This window comes from Myiozetetes cayanensis, unplaced genomic scaffold (assembly GCF_022539395.1).
Source record: "Myiozetetes cayanensis isolate MyiCay16 unplaced genomic scaffold, myiCay2020 scf30, whole genome shotgun sequence".
Lineage (NCBI taxonomy): Eukaryota > Metazoa > Chordata > Aves > Passeriformes > Tyrannidae > Myiozetetes > Myiozetetes cayanensis.
This window is the reverse complement of record NW_026087522.1, coordinates 3,442,582-3,464,032: the sequence shown is the minus strand read 5'-3', so window position 1 is coordinate 3,464,032 and position 21,451 is coordinate 3,442,582. Positions and strand designations below refer to the sequence as shown.

Genomic DNA, 21,451 nt, shown 5'->3' with positions numbered 1-21,451 from the left:
AGAGGGAACAATAGGGACATGGACATCGTGGGGACAAGGACATGGGGGGCACATGGCACCACTGAGATGGGACATACAGGGACAGGGTTCTCTAGGGCATGAGGGCACTGTGGGGACAGACCAATGGACATGGTGGGGACAGGCCAATGTAGGGCACAGGGGCACAAGGCTGGAGCTGTGTTGTGGCACTTGTGACAGTGACATGTGGAGCACGAGGGCATCACTGGACTCTGTGGGGCACAACGGGCCCCATGGGGACAAGGACAAGGAGGACATATGGCCACCACAGGGATGGGGCCATTTGGGGCATGGTGGGGCCATGGTGGAGTACCCCCAGCACTGGGTGCCCCCAAGGACCTCCTGGGTCACCAGGTTGGGCACAGCCCCCCCAGGGTGGGCACAGCTCCCCAGCCCCCTGAGCAGCCATGGCTGCCCCATCCTGGCAGTGCCCAAGGCCAGGCTGACTGGGGCTGGGAGCCCTATGTGCTGGTGACACTGTCCCTGCCTGCGCCAGGGGTGGCACTGGGGGTCCCCAAGGTCCTTGCTCTGCAAACCATTTGGAGCTGGGTATTTATTGCTGGGCACTACAGGTACTTGTAGACCACGCGGGCGGGCACCGTCTGCAGCTCCAGGCGCACGGGGCACTTGTAGAAGTGGCTCAGGAGGGTCTCAGTGTAGCCCACCAGGAAGTAGATCTTGCTGGGGGGCAGTGCCCGGCCAAGCAGGGCACAGACCACCAGCAGGTTCCCGCGGCGCTTCAGCACCACCTCATCCGCCAGGAGCCCCGGGAAGGTGCCATACATGAAGCGGCGCAGGAACGAGTCCTCCACTGCCCGCTCTGCCGCGCCCGCCTCGCCGTGCAGGTTACCTGGGCACAGGGGCACGGCTGGCACTGCTGCCACCCTGTGCCCACTCCACACATCCCTGCTCCCAAAACACCCATGTGTCCCACACGGCCCTGTCCCCACAGTGCCCTCGTGCCCCACACCCCTGCGTGCCCCACACATCGCTGTCCCCAGAACACCCCGTGATCCCTCCCCACGGGTGCCCTCGTCGTCCCCACGTCCCCCTCCCCACCCGCTGCCCTCTGTGTGCCCCACATCCCACTGTCGTACTCTGTGCCCGGTACTCACCAGTGTGCAAGGAGAGCCAGCCCTTGCGGTGGGCGATGTAGTGGGGAGGATGTGCCTGCTCGTAGGTCACGGGTTTGTCCCCTTTGCCCACCCGGACCCGCGCTGCCCGCGTCTGTGGGGACAGGGGTCAGGGTGGGCACAGCCCGGGGTAGGCAGGGAGGGGACACCCCCGGGGGTACCCAGGACTCACCTTGAGGCAGGCGGGGGTGGTGTGGAGGTGCCGGGGGGAAGGCAGGGCACAGGGCAGCACCTGAGGGGGGCACAGGGCTGGGGGCAGCTGGGGGTGGGGGGACTGTCCCAGTCCCCTGCCCCCAACAGCCACTGTACCCCCGGACCCCGCTGCCCCCTGAGTGGGGTCAGCGCTGCTGGAGCCCGCCGGGGGGGAACCAGTGACCGCACACAGGTGGTGTCCCCTGCACCCAGTGTCCCCCCACACTCGGTGTTCCCTATATCCAGCGTCCCCTGTTCCCAGTGTCCCCCTTCCGCAGTCCACCATCACCCGTGTTCTCCATTCCTAGTGTTCTCAGTGTCCCCCCACCTCCGGTATCCCTCCCGTCCCCGTGTCGCCCCCATTCCCGTGTGCCCCATTCCCAGTTCCCCCCGTCCGCCCTCACCCTCAGCGCGCGAGCAGCCGCCATCTTGGACCGGGGCCGTGGCGGCAGCGCCCCCTGGCGGCAGGAGGGCGGTACCGGCAGCACGGGGGCGGTACCGGCAGCACCGGGGAGGTACCGGGAGCACGGGGCGGTACTGGGAGCACCAGGGCGGTACCGGCAGCACCGGGGCGGTACCGGGAGCACGGGGCGGTACCGGGAGCACCGGGGCGGTACCGGCAGCGCCGGGGCGGTACCGGGAGTGCCGGAGCGGTACCGGGAACACTGGGGCGGTACCGGGAGCAGGGGGGCGGTACCGGGAGCACGGGGCGGTACCGGGACTGCCGGGGCGGTACCGGGAACACTGGGGCGGTACCGGGAGCACTAGGGCGGTACCGGCAGCACCGGGGCGGTACCGGCAGCACCGGGGCGGTACCGGCAGCACCGGGGCGGTACCGGGAGTGCCGGGGCGGTACCGGCAGCACTGGGCGGTACCGGGACTGCCGGGGCGGTACCGGGAGCAGGGGGGCGGTACCGGCAGCACCGGGGCGGTACCGAGAGCACGGGGGCGGTACCGGGACTGCCGGGGCGGTACTGGAGCACCGGGGCGGTACCGGGAGCACGGGGGCGGTACCGGAGCACCGGGGCGGTACCGGGAGCACCGGGGGCGGTACCGGGAGCACGGGGCGGTACCGGCAGCATCGGGGCGGTACCGGGAGCACGGGGCGGTACCGGCAGCGCCGGGGCGGTACCGGGAGTGCCGGGGTGGTACCGGGAGCACTGGGACAGTACCGGGACTGCCGGGGCGGTACTGGAGCACCGGGGCGGTACCGGCAGCACGGGGGCGGTACCGAGAGCGCTGGGGCGGTACCGGGAGCACGGGGGCTGTACCGGGACTGCCGGAGCGGTACCGGGAACACTGGGGCGGTACCGGGAGCACGGGGGCGGTACCGGGACTGTCGGGGCGGTACCGGGAGCACTGGGGCGGTACCGGGAGCACGGGCGGTACCGGCAGCGCCGGGGCGGTACCGGGAGCAGGGGGGCGGTACCGGGAGCACGGGGGCGGTACCGGGAGCGCCGGGGCGGTACCGGGAGTGCCGGGGCGGTACCGGGAGCACGGGGGCGGTACCGGCAGCACAGGGGCGGTACCGGGAGCACGGGGGCGGTACCGGGAGCGCTGGGGCGGTACCGGGAGCACGGGGCGGTACCGGCAGCACTGGGCGGTACCGGGAGCACCGGGAGGTACCGGGAGCACGGGGGCGGTACCAGGAGCACGGGGGCGGTACCGGCAGCACCGGGGCGGTACCGGGAGCACGGGGCGGTACCGGGACTGCCGGGGCGGTACCGGGAGCAGGGGGGCGGTACCGGGAGCACCGGGGAGGTACCGGGAGCACGGGGGCGGTACCAGGAGCACGGGGGCGGTACCGGCAGCACCGGGGCGGTACCGGGAGCACGGGGGCGGTACCAGGAGCACGGGGGCGGTACCGGGACTGCCGGGGCGGTACCGGGAGCAGGGGGGCGGTACCGGCAGCGCCGGGGCGGTACCGGGAGCACGGGGGCGGTACCAGGAGCACGGGGGCGGTACTGGAGCACTGGGGCAGTACCGGGAGCGCCGGGGCGGTACCGGGAGCACGGGGCGGTACCGGGACTGCCGGGGCGGTACCGGGAGCACTGGGACAGTACCGGGACTGCCGGGGCGGTACCGGGAACACTGGGGCGGTACCGGGAGCACGGGGGCGGTACCGGGAGCACCCGCGCCCCTGATCCTCCCCCCTTCCCCGCAGTGAAGACTCAGAGCATGTACTGATGGGGGTTTATTCTGGGGGGGCTCCATCGTGTCTGTGGAGGTGCCAGTGCTGGGGGGCAGTTTGAGGGGCTCAGGGGAAGCCGATGGCGCTGAGAGGGGGCAGCTCCAGTGGGGGGTCGGTCGGAGGGGGATCTCGGGGGGGCCCCGCGGGCCGGGGCCCCCCGTGGTGGCCGTACTGGAACTTGAGGCGCAGCTCTCCCAGGCGGGAGCGGGGCAGGATGTTGGGAATCCACTCGATGGTGAACGGGGTGGGCTCCTTCTGCGTGGGGGACGTGTGTCCTGGGGGGGCATGGCGGGGTGGGTGCAGGCCCCCCTGCCCTTCCACCGAAGCCCCCCATCCTCCAGACATTAACCTCTCTTGAAGTGCCCAAGGGTGTTTTTGTGCCCCCCACTCTCTGGACCCCCTGTTCCCCCTCTCTTCAGAGCCCCAGGGGTGTTTGTGTGTTTGTCCCCCACCCTCTGGGTCCCCTTTTCCCCCCTTCATTGAAGCCTCCTCACCCTTTGGGCCCTCTCCCACCCCTTTAGCTCCTCCTTTCCCCCTCCAATGAGCCCCCCCCCTCCCCTGGGCTCCCCCTTTTCTCCCTCTCTTTACAGTCCCCAGGATTCTGCCCCCTCCCTTAGATTTCAGGGTCCCATCCTGTGGATTTTGGGGTCCCACCTGCTCCCCCCCAACTCACCAACTTTGAGGAAGGTCTGGAGCTCCAGGGGCCTCAGGGGGGGCTGTTTCTCGGGGGTCCCAAACCCATCTCCCACAGGCTCCACCTTCACGCGGGGGGTCCGGAAGGGCTCATAGGAGCCGTCCCGGTTCTGCACGAAGCTCCTCGTGATCTCCAGTGGCAGCTGCGGCGAGGGGGGAGTCAGGAGGGGCTGTGGGGGGCTTGGGGGGGCTGGGGGGACTGCTTCCCCCTTACCTCAGGCGTGTCGAAGATCTGCTTCACCTGCAGGACGTTGGTGATGTGCCAGGTGTACTTGGAGAAGGTGCCCAGGGGCAGCGCGTCCCTACGCACGAAGGCTGGGGAGGGGGGGTGTCAGGGTGTGTGTGGGGGCTTGTGGGGCTTCTCCCCCTTTCTTCTCTTTCTTCCCTTCACCTTTTATCTCCCCCCCTTTTTTTGTCCCTCTTTTCTCCCTTCCTCCCTCTTTTTTTACCTTCTTTTTCCCTCCCATTTTCCCCGCTGGGAAATTTTTCTCCCTTGGGATCCCTCACCCGTGGTGGAGTTGGGGAGCCTCTTCTTGCTGCTCCCACTGGAGATGCGCTGCTGGAGGGCATCAAAAAAGGCCTGGGGGATGTGGAACACCAGGGGCTCAGGACGGCCTGCAGGGGGAACAGGGGGAGCACAGGGATCAGGGGCTGGGGAACCCAGGACCCCCATCCTGCTCAGGCCCTGAGTGTGCCTGAGGCTGGTTGGATCAGCAGTGCTGGGGTCTGACCATGTTTCCTGGGAAGTATCTTGGATTTGGAGGCTGGTGTTTCATTGGGTGTCCTGTGCCCCTTGTCCCCTCCCTGGGAGAGGAACCCAGCACCCTCCTGTCCATGAGGAGTTGGACACTGATCCTGTTCCTCCCTCCCACCCTGAAATCCCCTGATGTCCCTTCCCTGTGCTGTCGGTGCTCCAGGTGCCACCTGGAGATGCCCTTGGAGCTGCTCAAGCAGCTCCACACCCCCATGTTGGGGTCTCAGAGCTGGAGGCAGGTGGGATCTCACCTGAGCAGGGCAGAGGGGCAGACCCCCCCCCCCCCCTTGATCTGACCTGAATCAAAGCCAATAAAACTTCTCAGGACACAATAAATTCCCTGCAAACCAGACAAAGCCCTGGGGGTAGTCCCCGAGTGAGCTGGAGCCCCAGAGATCCCCCAGGTGCCCCCCAGCCTCACCCTCAAACTGGTAGTGCATGGTTTGGTGGATGCGCTCCGTGACACTGGCCAGCCAGTCCTGGAAGGACAGGGACACCTGGGACTCATCCAGCACCTGGGTACAGCCTGCAGGAAGGAGGGAAGGGATGGTGGCATGTCACCCCCCAGACCACCCACACACTCCCCAGGAGCATCTGTGGGAGCCAAACCCAGCCCTTCCTGGCTGTGGGGTGGGATGGATGTGCTTTGTCTCAGGGAAAAAGGGGAAAATGAGGTATTTGTTCCACTTTCCAGGGCAAAACTAAAGCTGAGAGGGAGAAAAGCACCAAGCAGAGGCTCCTGCCCTGGCACAGGGCATTGCCAGCATGGAGAGAGGGTTTCTCCACAGGGTTCTGAGGAGACTCAAAAGGACAGACCCTTCCTCTCTAAACATCCCATGAAAACTCAAATAAATCATAGAATCATGGAGTGGTTTGGGTTAGAAGGGACCTTAAAGCCATCCCTGCCCATCCCACGGGCAGGGACACCTTCCACTCTCCCAGATTGCTCCAAGCTCTGTCCAACCTGGCCTTGGACACTGCCAGGGATGGGGCAGCCACAGCTTCTCTGGGAATTCCATCCCAGCCCCTCACCACCCTCACAGGGAAGAATCCCTTCCCAATACCCATATAAATCTACATAAACCCAGAGTGGACACTGCTGAGGGGGCCCTGGTGTCCCCAGACTCACTGTGTCTCTTCAGGGAGGAGGAGGCGACTGGTGGCTTCCTGAGGCTGCTCCTTCTGGGGCTGGGATGAGCTGGGTCCGGAGCCAGGAACGGGCTGGTCACCTGTGTCCCTGAGGGAGGGGTTGTCACTGCAGGAGTCACCCCACGGGATCCCTGCCTGTCCCTGTCACCTCCCTCCTTAGGGCCCTTCTCCTCCGTAACTCCATCATGAGCATGGAAAGACCCCTTGGGGGCCCACTGGGGTTGTTCCCAAGGCTCCACTGGCACCCACACATCCGGATCCTCATCCCTTGGACCTGCATTACTGGGGGATTTCAAATCCCACCCAATCCTAGAGCTGGATCCCAATCCCTTGGAGGTACTCTCCAGGGGATTTTCAGCTCCCACCCATCCCACAGACCTTCCCAGGGACACTCACCCGACCCCACATCCTTTCTCCTCTTCCTGGCCTTGGCAGCAGCTGCCCCCCGAGGCCGTGCTGTGGATCCGGGGCCACAAACCAGCTGCGGGACCACCACACCCTTCAGACCTGAGGACACAAATCCTGTCCCTAAAAACATCTCAACCAGGGAACAAGGAGCTCATGTGCCCCCGCAAGACGTACCAACACATCCTAAGTATTTGCAGAGGAAGCCCCCCTCCTCCGGACATGCTCCTTTGGGGGGACATTGAGGGGAGGGGGGATTTTATCCTGCTCCCATTGTGCCCTCAGGGTGGGTTTCCAACCTTTGGGTGCCCAAGGACAGAGTAGGGTTATCTGGGTGAAGCTTTTGGGGTGCAGAACCCCCTTGGGGGGCTGAACCCCAGGTATTGCTGCTGTGGGAGGGGTTCACAGGTTCCACTGGAAAATGACCCCCAGCATGCACTGAGCACCCACGGCAGTGAATCCCAGTGGGATCTGCCCCCACCTAGCTCTCATGGGAGCACGGGGAGCTCCCCACTCTGCTCCCACACTCCAGGAGCCAGGAGCTGGCTGCATTGCAGTGGGAATCACTCCCCTTGCAGAGGGACAGACCCAGCCCCCAGGGTAACTGCTGATCGGGAGCAGGTGTAAGGGCTGCTGGGAGGTGCCAGGGCCCCTGGCTGGGGTGTCACCAACCCCTGAACACCCCCAAAAGCCCCTGCGTGCCCCCGCTTCCCACCCCCGGCGTCAGAAGCGAGGAACTCGGCGAACTCCTGGGCCAGGCTCTCGTCGCTGGCAAAGGCGCAGATGCAGGCGAGGAAGTGGATGCAGCGTGTTGGTGGGACCTCTTCCTCCTCCTCCTCCTCCTCGCCCTTGCCGTGCCCAGCACGGGAGCCCCGGCAGGCACAGGAGAAGTGGCGCTGAGCGAAGCAGGCGTGCAGGTAGCCCAGGCCGTGCCTCTGGCTGGCCTGGCACTTGACCACCAGCACGCTCCTGGTGACCCTCTGCACCAGCGGCCCCGTGGGCTCCGTCGCCAGCTCCCACAGGCTCTGCTTGGCCTCGGGGGGTGCCTGCAGGGAGCCCAGCACTGAGCTCTTGAGGGGCAGCGGCGTGGCCTCGGCCTGGCAGCCCAGCGCCAGCTTGAGGTGTTGGCACTGCTTGTCCTCCGCCACCGCCGTGCCACAGGCAGGCGCGTGGCAGCGCCCCGAGCTCAGCTGTGTGATGAGAGTGCCCTCGGGAGTCTGGATGGCGGTCTCGGAGACCCCCAGCTCCACGAAGCAGCGGGCGTGGTGCCCGCGGTGCCGCACCGAGTAGAGCTGCGCAGGGGAGCCGGTGACGATGCGCACGGCGCCGGGGTCGGCGGCAGCGCTGGGGCCGGGTGGGCGGCGGGCGCCAGGCCGGAACACCGTCCCGCACCGCTGGTTCTTGCAGCTCAGCCCCCGTGTGCCATTGTAGGTGCCACAGCGGGGGCACTTGCGGATGCCCCTCAGGGTGGCCTTGCCCAGGTCTGACAGGAAGGCGGGGGCTTTGGGCCTCGATGGTGGGGGGTCCATGATCAGGAAACTGGGAAGGCACAGAGAGGGGGGAAAGGGGGGAACAGATTAGTTGGCTGGTCACTGGTGGTGCCAGGGGTGTCCCAACAGTCATGTGCCATCCTGACAGTCCTTGAGCCACCCTGACAGTCCCCATGTCACCCCAGAAAACATGAATCTAGGGCAGAAATGGGGCAGGAATAGGGCAATGAATAGGGGCAGGAATGGGAACACGAATGGGGGTAGGAACGGGACGATTCCCTCTTGCCTCCCCATGTTGAGTTTTGCACCAGTTTGATCAGTTCTGAGAACCAGAATAGCGACTTCAGCCCCTCAACCCATTGCCCCCCTCCCATAGCTCCCTGTCCCAGTGTGACACTGCGGGGGGGTAGATGGGCTCCCCGTGACCCCTGAAAACCCGTGCCCGTCCCTGCTCTGCCTCGGGTCCCCCCAGCCCGGGGGTCTCTCCCCGCCCCGGTACCTGCAGCCCCGTTACCGCCGCCGGCAGCGCCGTGAGGGTGATGTCCCGCTTCCGCCAGTCGCGCGCGCTTACTGGCCCGTCGGCACCACGTGGTGCGTCGCAGGGGCTGCTGGGAAATGTAGTCCAAAGCGGGGCTAAGCTCACGATCTCGCCTGCACTACAACTCCCAGCAGCACCCGCGCGGCAAGAACTCACCACTTTCTCCCCTTTCCCCCCAAATCCCACGAGCACCCGCTCCACTCCCCTCCCCTGACCGACAAAACACAGCACACCAGCTTTTTCCTTTTTTTTTTTTTAATTATTTTTCCTTTTTTTTCCCCCATTTTTGTGGGTTTTTTTGTGATTTTTTTTAAAGGCTGGGCAAGAGGTAGGATTAAAAAAAGGGTGGGTTTGGCCTCTGATAGATCAGGTTTGAGAGCTCTTCTCACCTTCACTCCCTTTAAAACACACCTGGGATAGCGAGGGAATTTTACACAATTCATTAAAAACTTTATATTCCAAGAGATATTTGATATCCACAAAAAAAATAAGGGAAAAAAAGGAAGATTTGAGGCATAAAATCACGTCAAAAAGACTCCGTGTCCTACCTTTAAATAAGGAAAAGTACAAAAGTGGCCAAAAGTTGTGCAAAATTCTTCAATTTGCTCAAATATCTTACAGGAAAATGTAGAAATCAGTAAAAAAAAAAAATCAAAGTAACAACCCCGGAGGGATTTGTCACATTTTAGCAACAGGAATTTTGCTGTCCCAGGGTGGGAATCTTGGCTCACTTGGGGAGCTGGGTGTTGTCACACCCCTTTTTCCCCATCCCCATCGTAAGGCAAAACCAACCCTGAAAAACACACTGAGATCCACAAAAAATGATGTAAACTAGTAATTTATCCTCAAAAAAAACCCTCCTGGTGGAAGAAAAGCCAGAAGGTTTTTCCAAGAGGCTGCTTAAAAACAGGGTGTGAGGCTGAAGATGTGGCAGCTCCAGGATTCCCACACTTTTGGCTTATTTTGGGGGGTTTTACAGCTGTTTATGGTTTACTTTCCCATTGGCTCCGAGGAAAAACCCCCCCAAAAATACAAAAACAAGGATGATTTGTGCAATTCCTGCCCCAATTCTCAGCTAAGGCAGCGAAGTCCCTGCATTTGTGTTTCTAAAAAACATTGAATTTAAGAAACACATCAAAAGGAGGAAAAATCAACCAAGGCAGAAGGTGGCGATCCAGCATCTGGGTTTGGGGGGGGAAAGGGGGATTTTGTTAAAATTGAAAGGATGGGGGCGATTTTTCCATGATTCCAACCCCTTGGATTGTGGCTCTGGTAATAAATACCCGGGTGGGGGGTGCTGGGGGGGTCCCTGCGCTCAGGGGGTCTCGAAGCCCACGCGGAAGCCGGGCTGGGGGGGCACCACGGCGCCGTTCTGGCCCTGGGGGGGTTGCACTCCATAGTTGGGGCCCATCCAGGCTGCTGCCGATTGGGTCTGGCTGTGGGGGGGAGAGAAGAATCCCTTAGGAATGTGAGGAGGATGAGGGAAAGGGGGTTTGATGAGGAATTTGGGCGTTGAGGGGGCTGGGAGAGTTGTTCTCCACCTGTCCCAAGTACCATGTCCCAGAGTGGAACAGCTTTGAGGGCATTGTAGGGTCACAAAGCCACTTCCCAAGGGGATAAAAAGGGGATTTAAAGGGCCTCCCGAACTCACCTGAATCCTTGCTGGTTCCAGGCCTGGCCGTACACGCCGTAGGTGGGCACCTGCCACCCATTGGGCACGTACTGCCCGAGCTGGGCCCCACCGTACCACTGCCCCCACTGCCCGTAGGGAGGGGGGTAACTCAGCTGGTTCTGTGGGAAAAGCCAGGGTAGGAATCAGAGAATGACACCTTCCACCAGGTCAGGTTGCTCCAACCTGTCCATGGACACTGCCAAGGATACAGGGGCAGCCACAGATACTCTGGGAATTCCATCCCAGCCCCTCACCACCCTCACAGCCAGGATTCCTTCCAATATCCCATCTAACCCTGCCCTCTGGCTGTGGAAAGCCTGTTCCCTGGGAGCACAGCCTGACTCGCCTCTGGCTCTCCCCTCCTGTTAGGAAGTTGTAGAGAGCAAGAAGGTCCCCCCTCCAGCCTCCTTTTCCCCAGGTTCATTTACATTTTCCAGCCCCTTAAGGAATTCCCAGCAGACACTGAGGAACTGGCCCTTCCCAGAGGAGCAGCCTGACCTGCTGCACGGGGCTGACCATGTCAGGGGTCTCCTTGCCCCAGTAGCACTTCACGACGTGGCCCTCGATGGTGGTGCCGTTGACGGACACGATGGCATGCGCTGCACTCTCGTGGGAATTGAACCTGCCGGGATCAAGGTGGGACAACGCGAGCCACTCACTCACGGAGTAACAGCTGGGATAACCCGCAGGGTCCTCACTAGCCCAGGATGGGTTTGGGGTCTCAGAACCAGCTGGAACTGTCCTGGTCCCACTCTAATGGGTGGCAGGACATAAGGCCATGGGTGACAAAGGTTTGGGGTTGCTCTTCCTGTCTCCATGCTGTGATTCTCCCTAAATACACTAAAAAATCCAGTAAGGAGAGCAGTCAATTTATGATGTTTTTTGTTATATGGAGCTTCATCAATAAAGGGATGGTGGTTTTGGGAAGACTGAAAGTGCTTCAGTAACTCCTCTGAGATGACACAACAGATCAAGGTTCTGTACAGCTCCAGTTGCTTTCTGGGGTTTTTCCTGCTTGTTACAGGCCATAAACCCCTTCTCAGAAGAGAGGAAGCTGCTGCAGGGTGGGCTCTGAAGCCTGGCAAACTCCCACCTGGCAGACCCACCATCCATCCTGCCCTGGGCCCACCTACCGCACAAAGGAGTATCCTTTATCCGGGAACACTCGGATCTCCAGGATCTGCCCGAAGGGGGAGAAGGTCTGGCGCATCAGCTGCTCTGGAGCAGGAAGGACAGGGAGCAGTGTGAGGAACCCGCAGGGGCATAGGAACAGGGGGCATAGGGGGGACCCACGTACCTGTGAGGCCCGAGGTGACCCCCCCGCAGTACACGGTGCAGTTGCTGGGGCTGGACTGGGTGACCACGTCGTCGTAGGACAGTTGTTTGGTGTTTGCTGGGAGAGATTGGACAGGGATGTTCAGTAGAACCAACAGGAATGGTGGGGGAATTATAATCCTGACTGTCACGAGGTGTTGAGCACAACCTGCAAACACCTCACTGACAGTCTCTGTAGGGAGACTTAAAAGCCCCTTCCAGTACCTGAAGGGGCTCCCAGAGAGCTGGAGAGGGACTTGGGACCAGGGATGGAGGGACAGGACAAGGGGGAATGGTTTCCCACTGACAGAGGAAAGGGTTAGATGGGATACTGGGAAGGAATTCCTGGCTGTGAGGGTGGTGAGGGGCTGGGAATGGAATTCCCAGAGCAGCTGTGTCTGCCCCTGTATGCCTGGTAGTGTCCAAGGCCAGGTTGGACGGGGCTTGGAGTGACTTGGGCTAGTGGAAGGTGTCCCTGCCCATGGCAGGGGGTGGAATGGGATGGGTCCCTTCACCCCAACCCATTCCATGATTCCCTGACTCCAGAGGCTGGCAGGGTGCCCAGCTGAGCACCTACACTCATAGGTGCTCTTTGGAGCTGGAGGTTTCCTTGTGGCCCAGTTGGTGCGGATTTGCCGTCCCCCGAGCCACTGGCCCCCCATCTGCTGGATCGCGTTCTCTGCGTCCTGTTGGGGAGAGGAGACAACAAAACCCACTGTCAACAACTCCTGCCCTGTGAGAGAGCCAAAGGAATGACATCACCAAGCCCCTGACTGACAATCCCTGGCAGTGTCCAAGGCCAGGGTGGACAGGGCTTGGAGCAACCTGATCCAGCAGAAGGTGTCTCTGCCCACAGCAGGGGGTGGAACTGGATGGGCTTTAAGGTCCCTTCTAACCCAAACCACTGCGGGACTCTGTGATTTATACGGGTTTACAAATACAGAGAGAAGCCTCTCCCCATGACAGGCAGGGAAAACAAAACTGGAGAGAGATTGGGACTGAGAACACTCCAGTGACAATCATCCAGGCAAGCTCAAGACTGTGGCACAGCTCAGCTATTTATTGAAGAAGGGATCTTTCCCATTTATTGACAAAGGAAATGATCTTTCCTGTTTACTGAAGAAGGAAAGTAATATCTTACCCCTTTCCTGAGAAAGGAAACAAACGGAGGTTTCCCATTTATTGAAGAACAAAACTAAAGGATCTTTTACCCATTTACTGAAGAAGGAAAGGAAGGTATCTTACCCATTTATTGAAGAAGGACACGAAGCCATATCCCTTGGACTTCCCTGTTGCCATGTCCTTGACCACCCGTGCGTCCCTACAAAGCACAAACAGGAGCCAGTTCAGCCCCTTCCAGTGCAGCCCCTGCTTGAGTCCCTGAGTCATTTTCATCTCTCACCTCCACTAACCCTCAGCTCTTCACTGCACCAGCAAGACACTCAAAGCAAAAGGCTCCTTGTCTACACAGAACTTTACTAAGGCTTTGCCAGGTAGCAGCAAAATTAAAACTTCATTGTGTAAACATGCAAATCAATGGCTTCTCTAACAAATGGCTGCACTCTACAGGCATTTGAAGCTGGTTCCTGCTTCAAAACACTCTCACAGACTGTTAAGGCACAAAGCATGGTCAAAGCAGCTATTCCAGATGGCTTAAGGCTGACATGAGCTGAATGGCTCTCTTGAACCATGCAATTTTTAAACTCTTATTTATTTGCCAACACATTCTACCTACTCATTCCAAATATTAAATAGAAAAAAATAAAAAAATAAAAAAAGAAGATAGGAATTAAAAGGCATACATCGCCTGTTAACTGAATTCTTTAATTCTTGGGTCGTTACCCCCTGTTTGGACTGTGGGCAGCTGTAAATTTTGAGAGATTGATATTTCAGAAATTAGTGAAGAAAACACTGCAATATTCATATCTTTATAAACTACACATTACACAGCATTGGTACAACAGTGATTGGAACTACGAAATATATAAAAAAAGATGGGAAAAAATGAATAAAATTGATAAAAATAAATAAGAAAACTACAACGTTTGTCCACTGTGAACTGAAGCTTGTGGTTAGCCATGGAATTCTGTCCATTCTTCAGGGACACTCTGCAAAATAACCAGAGCCCTATTATTTGGGATTGAGTTAGGAAGAGAACCCAGCTACCAGAGCTGAACCCACTGGTGGGATACAGCAGCAGTTCAGGGCCAAGACAGCCCAAGGTGAGGTGTCCTCGCCCCCAGGCCACCCTCTCCTCCCTCCCACCACGGACAGGTAGGAAAAGAAACAGAAACAGCAGCAAAACCACTCAGGAAGTCATGCAATTTAGGGCTGGAGAAGTCAGAGGGGGCAGAGAAAAAACAGTGTTAATGTGGGCAAAGCACTGAGACTTAGAAGAGAAGCCACAATGGAGAGAAAGTTTGTTAAGGGTCAGAGTTTGTAAGCCTAATTAAGTCTAATTATGGCACCCACAGCATGACACTGTCAGTGGTGCCTAATGAAAATCCCTCTCTCAAAGCTACAGCAGAAATATTTATTCTTTCTTCTCTGTTAGAACCCCCCCTTCCCCTTTTTTCATTTCCTAGGTGAGAATTTGGATCAAACTTACAAATTGCCTGAGAAAAGCCACTTTGGGAAATTGACTCTAGAGAGGGAGTGGGGGAAAAACTCATCTCTACTTACCCTCAACTGAAAACTTGGGAATAAAGACTTGAGAACAAGTGAAAACATGCACAGAGCAAGTGAAAAAGGAACCACAACAAAAAGGTGTTTGTTTAAAAAAAGACAGATGCAAAGAATTACCCAATTTCTTTCTGAGCAAATCATGCAGTACTTCAACCTCGGTGTCATTAATGAAAAAAAGCTCAGTTTGGCACCAATAAAGATTAAAATAAAAAGAAATCATTAAGGAAATATTCCATTAGCAGCACAATTCCACAGGCTGGTCACTGATGAAGAACAGGTAAAGTCAAGTCACTTTATTCAATCATTTGTTTTTCCAGGTTAAAAGGAGAAAATCTGGGTTGTTTTGGGTTTGGAAAAAGAGTTCAAAAAAGTCATTAAGGGGAGAAATCTGCTTTTCTGGGAAAAAAAAATGAGTTTCAGCTTGGATGGTCAGCTGAGCCATCTGTGTGTCAGCAGTACAAGCACCACTTCCCTTCCCATCACCGCCATCACACAGGGATAGCTCTTCCAGGGAAGAAAATCTTCCAGGAATGATGGGACAACAGGCCTGGTCTCAGATTCAGAGGCAGGAGGGAGCTTGGGGGGTTATTTATGGAATGTGTGTCCACTGAGCTGTCACCTGATACCCAGGTAGGGGGAAACTTTCTCTTGCTGCCTGCTACTGCCTCCTTCTCCCATCATTCCAGCCCATCCCTTCCATCCAGCACATCTGGTCAGAGGATGAGAGAACGAACTGCCTCCTTGTAGCCCTCCCTCTGCACTCCCTGGTGACCATTAGCTGCAGTCAGGCATTGGGGATGTCTGAAGCAAGATCACACATAGATAAATTTTAAACCTTCTAATAAAAGGAAATCAAGCTGGCATTAAAAGAGGAGTAAACTAGACTCTCGAGGGGTAAAAAACAACAACAAAAAAACCAACAAAAAAACAAACTTACTTCAATTAAATGCTTCACTACCCAACACTCCAAAGCACTCTATGTTCTTACATCACCATCAAGAAACTCCAATGTCCAGTACAGACAACACTACAAGGAAAATCAATGGTTTACGTTTGGAGGATGGAATGAAGGAACTGCTCCTCTCTCTGCTACACCCTGAGTAGGACAGACTGGCAGGGAGGGCTGGGACCAGCTCAGCTCCCTCACCCATCTGTGAGGCCCTGGGTCAAGGGTTGACGCTGCCCCAGTGCCCCAGCGAGCCTCATGCTCAAAAAAGGTTCATTTAGTGGGAAATGGGGATTAACTCCATAAAAATCATTGGCTATGGGTGGCTAGCACCCCAAAAATCCAGAGTGCAAACTGGGCTGAGGCGGCCAGGGAAACACACATCCCGGGTTTAGGAGTCTGGATTTTCCAGTGCTGCTTTGCCAAATGAGGCAAGGAGGATAAAGCCAAAGCCAGTTGGACGCAACTGTTCCAGGAAAGCAGAACAAACTGGGATAAAGGATTCGGGTGAGAGGCTGCCCTGTGACCAGAGGAGTGTGTGTCCCTGCCCTGCAGTGTTACTTACTCACACACAAAGCTGCCTCCACTTGGGAGAGAGAACTTGGAGATTATGTGCCCTAAAAAAGGACTTACGATATTCTTCCAAAGGGGGCAAAGGCTGCTTTGATGTCTTCAGTTGTGATCTCTGGACTGAGGTCTCCCACAAAGACGTGGAAATGGTCTTTTGGGGAAAAAGAAAAAGAAGCACTTAATGGCTGAACAGCTCTGAACAGAGCAGACCACAGATTTGTGCTACAGTAGATATCAAACTCTCCAGTCCACTCAGATGCTGCCGTGGTTTACCCTCACCAGCCTACAGGAATTCCAAGGGAAGCTTCCCCATAAAAAATAAATGGATAACAAACTAAAGATCCCCAAACACAGCTTCAGGTGGTTGGTGAAGACCCTGGAGATATTTCCACTTATGTTTAAGAAGACACAGTTACCTTGTGAACGCTGTGCTTGCAACACAGTTACCTGATGGCAAAGATCACATTACTTCTTCAGTTTATTAAGACAAAGACATTAATTAGGACTACAATAAAAAACATTCCCTCAAAGCACCATTTGATGTATTTATGTTTAAGAACTTGTACAACTCAAGGCATAAGTGGTACTTACTGCTGGTGTCCTTCTTCTGGCTGCTGGGGGTGGTGGCCCAGTTCACTTTGACCTCCTGAAAATGGAAGATCATTAGATCCTGGAATTCACAACTGAGCTCAAGAGCTGGAGAGGGACTTTGGAAAAGAGCCTGGAGGGACAGGACAATGGGGAATGACTTCCAAATATCTTAGGGGGAAGTGTCAAGAGGATGGGGACAGACTCTCTTCAGTGCTGCCCAGTGACAGGGTAAGAGGCAATGGACATGAACTAAAACATGGGAATTTCCACCCGATTATGAGGAAAATATGATTGAAAGCTTTCCTTTGAGGGTAACAGAGCCCTGGAACAGGCTATGGAATCTCCTTCTCTGGAGACATTCAACCCCTGCCTAGACAACACCCTGTGTAACCTGCTCTGGGTAAACCTGCCTTGGCAGGGGGGCAGAGTGAGATCATCTCCAGAGGTCCCTTCCAAGCCCAACCACTCTGTGGAATTCTGTGGGTGTTCTTCCCTCCCAGTTCCACATCCCCCAACCTCCCTCTGCCTTCTTCCTTCAACAGTCTGAACTTCTCTTGCAAGTCATGTTCTGTTAAAATCTCTGTCCCAATGAAGTGTCTGAGGCTCCGCTGTGTCTCCAGTGGAATTCTGCCCCGGATCTGTCCTCCCCACCTTTGGGACAGCGCGTTGTCCCACTCACTCACCCACAGCCACGGCAGCTTACCTTACCCATTATCTTCCTGCCATTCATGGCCGCCAGTGCGGCGGCTGCGTGCCGGTGCTCGTAGAACTCCACAAAGCAGTAGGGATCATTTCCAGCTGTCTGAGACAACAGGCAAACCCAGGGTCAGGGGCACAAACCTCCTCAAGCTGCACTCTGGCTGCTCTGCTCAGCTCCCGATTCCTCACCCCTCAACATCCCAATGTGGACAGGTTTTTTTATTCCACAGGGATTACATTCAGGGATTGACAAAGCTCTGCTTTAGAAAGTTAAAATTACGGCAAAGAATTTTTAAAATCTCATTTACAGCCCCCCCACAGTTTGACCTGTTCACTCCCCCTCGCCATGTCCACCCATCCTTAAATTCACACCAGGCACAAGGCAGGAATGATGCCAAAAGCACACAACAGCATCTCCAGGCTTATCACACCCCTTTAACTGGTCGTGCCTTTTTTCCAGGGCAATTCCCAGACACACAACTATGAGCCATGAGGAGAATGGCAATCAGCGCAGCCTCTTACATCCATGATCATCTTGCAGTTTTTGCATGGTCCGATCTGGCTGAACAGCTGGAGGATCAGAGCCTCAGTCACGTCCCTGGACAGGTTCCCCACGTACCTGAGGATCAAACACAGGACAGACACGGCCGTTGGTCACACTGAGAGCTGCAGAGGGGCTCTGGGCAAGGGCCTGGAGGGACAGGAAAAGGGGGATGGCTTCCCACTGACAGAGAGTACGGTTAGATAGGATATTTGGACGGTGGTGAGGGGCTGCGATGGAATTCCCAGAGAAGCTGTGGCTGCCACATCCCTGGAAGTGTCCAAGGCCAGGCTGGACAGGGCTTGCAGTAACCTGGGAGAGTGGAAGGTGTCCCTGCCCCTGGGATGGGCAGGGATGGCTTTGAGGTCCCTTCCAACCCAAACCATTACATGATTCTATTATTTATTCATATTTATTTGAACTTATTTGGGTTTGTATGGGATGTTTGGGGAGGAAGGGTCAGTCCAACAGGGCAGCCTGGTCTAGTGGAAGGTGCTTCTGCCCACGACAAGGGGGTGAGATTAATCGGATTATCTTTAAGGTCCCTTCCAACTCAAATAATTTCATGACCCTATAACTGTATGAATTCAACCCAGCAAACTGATTTCCATGTAAAGAAATCGCAGTTCTGGTACCATCTTCCAGCTGCCCCAACAGCTCAGGCTGGTGTTTGTCAAGGTTGTTACACAACACTCGGTCAGTTCCTTTCAGAGGCCTCAGGTTTTGGAAGCATCCGATCTGCCTGAGACCATGGGCCAACGTGCTCGAGTGCACAAACACAACCCCAACCCTTGCTCCCATCTGGGATTTTGGCTTTCTCAGACCCCTCGTGAACCACAGGTGGGTGTTTTTGTTGTTGTTGTCAAGCCCAAGTCACGGGATTTTTATAAAAAGCACAGTGAGAAACCTCAGCCCCCGAGGTGTGGCAGCAGCTTCCCACAAAGGAATGTTCTGTGGATAACCTCTGCCACGGGAATCCTGGCCAAATCCCACCACCAAACCACCCGGGTGCACCTGCAACCCTCCTCACCTGCTGCCAGGGGGTGTAAAGGTGTTGTAAGAAAACAACCAGGCAGCAACAACAGGGGCTGCTCGTGCTCCTGGGTCCAAATTAATTAATTTGTGACTGAGAGTTCCCCAAACAGGGTTCCCACACCCTGACCTCTGCACTCACAGGAGGACATCTCAGTCCTGTCTCTTCCTGTACTTTCCCCAGCCCTCTCTATCCTGCTAATTGGAAGAGAATCCAATTAATGTGTTGGTTGGTGACTCTCTGCAGATGAAGGATTGTATTTTCCAGCTTTATTCACTGCACGTGGCTTCTTGAGAAGTAAAATCCAATCACTGCTAGGACTTCTTTCAGACACACAAACTGAATTAGGACACGTATTCCACGAGCATCCATGGACTTCCATGGAAAACATAAACAAGAGGACTTTATCACTTCAAACCCATCTCGTAACCACTCTGCAGATCTGTAAACTCCAGGTAAAGAGTGGTTTTCAAGGAAGGGAGAACAAGCTGCCTCTCCAGGAAATCATTTACTTAAAAGGAATAACAGCTCCTAAAGGATCTACACCCTGCCCCAGACATGGGTTACGTGGAAATGGCAAAACCAAGGAATTACTTCCAATAACATCTGAAATCTATTCCAGAAAAATGACTGAAATGTGCTAAAGGAAGGAAAAGAACAGGGGCACAGAGGGCTTTGGAGGTCCCTCATGATGCCACACAACTGAGGAGGGAGCTCTGAAATCCACACCCAGGTGGGGTTTCTGGAGCAGAAATCCTACAGAAATACTCGTGTGGACATGGATTTAATAGCCCTTTTGGCCCACAGCTGCAAAGATCACCTTTAGCTGCCCTTTCTGCCTTCAACTGCTCGTCCTAAACGTGGCCTGTGACACCCAGCTGGTGACAGTCCCCTGTGTGATTTGAGGAAGTCGCTGGGAGGTATCAGAGAAATCCCATCCCCGGGTGTTGCTCAGCTCTCAGTTGTGCTCGGAACGTGGCCACGTTTAAGGTCACACTCAATGATCCTAGAGGTCTTTTCCACCCTCAGTAATACCATGTCTGTGCCACGAGCCACACATGCTTCAGGACAGGGACCTCATTCCCTCGGGAACGCACCGAGACCACCAGGCTCCACACAACCACTTGGATGGGGGGAAAACATCTTCCTAAATAAACGCAAAACACGCCAACAGGTCTGACTGTGTTTGCTGATGCCAAGAATAGCTCCCAAAAAGTGGGAAGACAAGAGGATTGGAGGAGCAGACAGAGTGGTCACTGCCCAGGAGAGCTGGGGTGAGGCGCCTCAAGGGCTTGTTTTCCTGTGGTCACTCGGCCTAGTTGTTTCTCAGCCCCTGGGGAGGTGCAGCAACGCAAGGGCACGGTGTTCTCTCGCCTTGGAATGAATCCCTCTCCCTCCTGCCTTTGCTCCTGCACTGGAGAAGGAAGCTGGTAGAGGTAGAAGACTGGAAGCTCATTTCCCTGATCTGTACGAGGGAAACCACTCCAAGTAACACCTGCCTGGGAAAAGGAGGGAAACACATAGCTCAGGTATGCACAGAAGCTCTAGAAAAAACAGTGCTGTGCACAGGAGCTCTCTAATGTCTGGAAAAGTGTCAGGTGTCCACAGCACCACCACCTTTTCCTAATACCAATGTAAACCTCCCGACGCAGCTTCGTAATTAGTTCTTTGGGAAATAACAGGCTCAAGGCGTGCTTTAAACACTGAGGCAAACAATGGATTCGTGGGCACCTCATGGGCACTTCCTTGGAGCTGCTGATCATGGCACTGGGGCTCCAGCTGCTTTCCCAGGGCAGTGCCCACATTCCCTGGGAGCTGGTGATGCCACATGCTCCAGAGATGGTAAAACCCAGCCAGACGCTCACAAAATGCACATGGAGCACGTAGCACGATAGGATCGTCATCATGGAATGGTCTAGGGTGGAAGGGACTTTGATCATCCAGTTCCATCCCCTGCCACGTGCTAGGATGGACTGGGGAGAGGGGACACACCTTCCAGACCCCCTTTCCCTCCAGAAGTGAGCTGGAGGCCCGGGATAACACCCGGATCGCGGGGCAGGACGGCGGTGACCAGCACTGGGAACTGGGAAGGGGCAGGAACACCGGAGGGAGGGGCGGGTACCCCTCAGCCCCAGGTGGGGGTCGCTCCCCCAGCACTGCGGGCAGCTGAGGGCCCGCGGCGGAGCCCCAGCGGCGCCGGCGGTGCCTGAGGGGCCCCTCCGTGAGGCGACCCCGGGCCGCCCCTCCCCGCGGCGCCGGGAACAATAGGCGGTCTCGCCCCCTCCCCACTCACAGGGTCTTGGGCATTTCATCCTCCATGGCGCCGCCGCCGCCCACCCCGGCTCTTCCCGCCCGCCGGGGCGGCCCCGTGAGCCCTGGGCAGCCCGGGCAGCCCGAGCGGCGCCGGCCCCGCCGGCGGACGGTCCCGCGGCAGCTCCTCGCAAAATGGCGGCGGGCGGGCGGGCTGAGGGGAGCGGGGGGGGCGGATGGGGGGCGGGAACGCGCGTGCGCGGAGAGAGCGCGGGAGCGGCGCGGGAGCGCGCGTCCCGCCCGCCGCCGATTTGCGCGTGCGCGACAGGGAATGATTAAAAATAAAAGGGGTTAAAATGAAGGGATTGAAAAGTAAAGCAATTGAAATATAGGAACTAAAATAGAGGAATTTAAAATGAAGGACTAAAAAGTGAAGTCGTTAAAAGTAAAGGGGTTAAAAGTGGGATGAAAAGGGATATGCGGTCACTGGAAATGGGGACAGTGGGGCAGGGAAATAATAAAGGAGTCAAAGTAAAAAGTAAAGGCATTAAAACAGAGGAGTTTAAAATTAAGGGATCAAAAATGAA

At 56.7% G+C, this 21,451-nt stretch overlaps 3 protein-coding genes across 8 annotated transcripts; all 3 read right to left on the bottom strand.

The window, feature by feature from the left end:
- Window positions 1–556: 556 nt before the first annotated feature.
- Window positions 557–1,822, bottom strand: MRPS24 (mitochondrial ribosomal protein S24). The gene is made up of 4 exons (XM_050325789.1): window positions 1,748–1,822; window positions 1,324–1,383; window positions 1,134–1,245; window positions 557–868 (listed from the first exon to the last, which is right to left on the bottom strand). The coding sequence occupies exons 1-4, from the start codon at window positions 1,769–1,771 to the stop codon at window positions 585–587; spliced, it is 480 nt and encodes a 159-aa protein (XP_050181746.1). The 5' UTR covers window positions 1,772–1,822; the 3' UTR covers window positions 557–584.
- Window positions 1,823–3,435: 1,613 nt separating this feature from the next.
- On the bottom strand, window positions 3,436–8,573 carry CUNH2orf42 (chromosome unknown C2orf42 homolog). 2 transcript variants are annotated; one of them, XM_050325744.1, is made up of 9 exons: window positions 8,525–8,573; window positions 7,251–8,074; window positions 6,527–6,637; window positions 6,111–6,218; window positions 5,403–5,507; window positions 4,735–4,842; window positions 4,442–4,542; window positions 4,208–4,370; window positions 3,436–3,789 (listed from the first exon to the last, which is right to left on the bottom strand). In XM_050325744.1, the coding sequence occupies exons 2-9, from the start codon at window positions 8,062–8,064 to the stop codon at window positions 3,515–3,517; spliced, it is 1,785 nt and encodes a 594-aa protein (XP_050181701.1). In that variant the 5' UTR covers window positions 8,065–8,074; window positions 8,525–8,573; the 3' UTR covers window positions 3,436–3,514. The 2 variants fall into 2 exon arrangements, with proteins under 2 accessions (XP_050181701.1, XP_050181703.1); XM_050325746.1 differs by having other exon boundaries at window positions 3,530–3,809.
- A 231-nt stretch (window positions 8,574–8,804) lies between these two features.
- TIA1 (TIA1 cytotoxic granule associated RNA binding protein) lies at window positions 8,805–21,058 on the bottom strand. 5 transcript variants are annotated; one of them, XM_050325747.1, is made up of 12 exons: window positions 20,908–21,058; window positions 17,563–17,659; window positions 17,045–17,143; window positions 16,342–16,396; window positions 15,814–15,901; window positions 12,795–12,870; window positions 12,127–12,235; window positions 11,533–11,628; window positions 11,369–11,453; window positions 10,734–10,857; window positions 10,215–10,354; window positions 8,805–9,999 (listed from the first exon to the last, which is right to left on the bottom strand). In XM_050325747.1, the coding sequence occupies exons 1-12, from the start codon at window positions 20,931–20,933 to the stop codon at window positions 9,879–9,881; spliced, it is 1,116 nt and encodes a 371-aa protein (XP_050181704.1). In that variant the 5' UTR covers window positions 20,934–21,058; the 3' UTR covers window positions 8,805–9,878. The 5 variants fall into 5 exon arrangements, with proteins under 5 accessions (XP_050181704.1, XP_050181707.1, XP_050181706.1 ...); XM_050325751.1 differs by lacking the exons at window positions 8,805–9,999; window positions 10,215–10,354 and having other exon boundaries at window positions 11,369–11,448; XM_050325750.1 differs by lacking the exons at window positions 16,342–16,396; window positions 17,045–17,143; window positions 17,563–17,659; window positions 20,908–21,058 and adding an exon at window positions 15,172–15,261 and having other exon boundaries at window positions 15,814–15,862.
- Window positions 21,059–21,451: the final 393 nt, after the last annotated feature.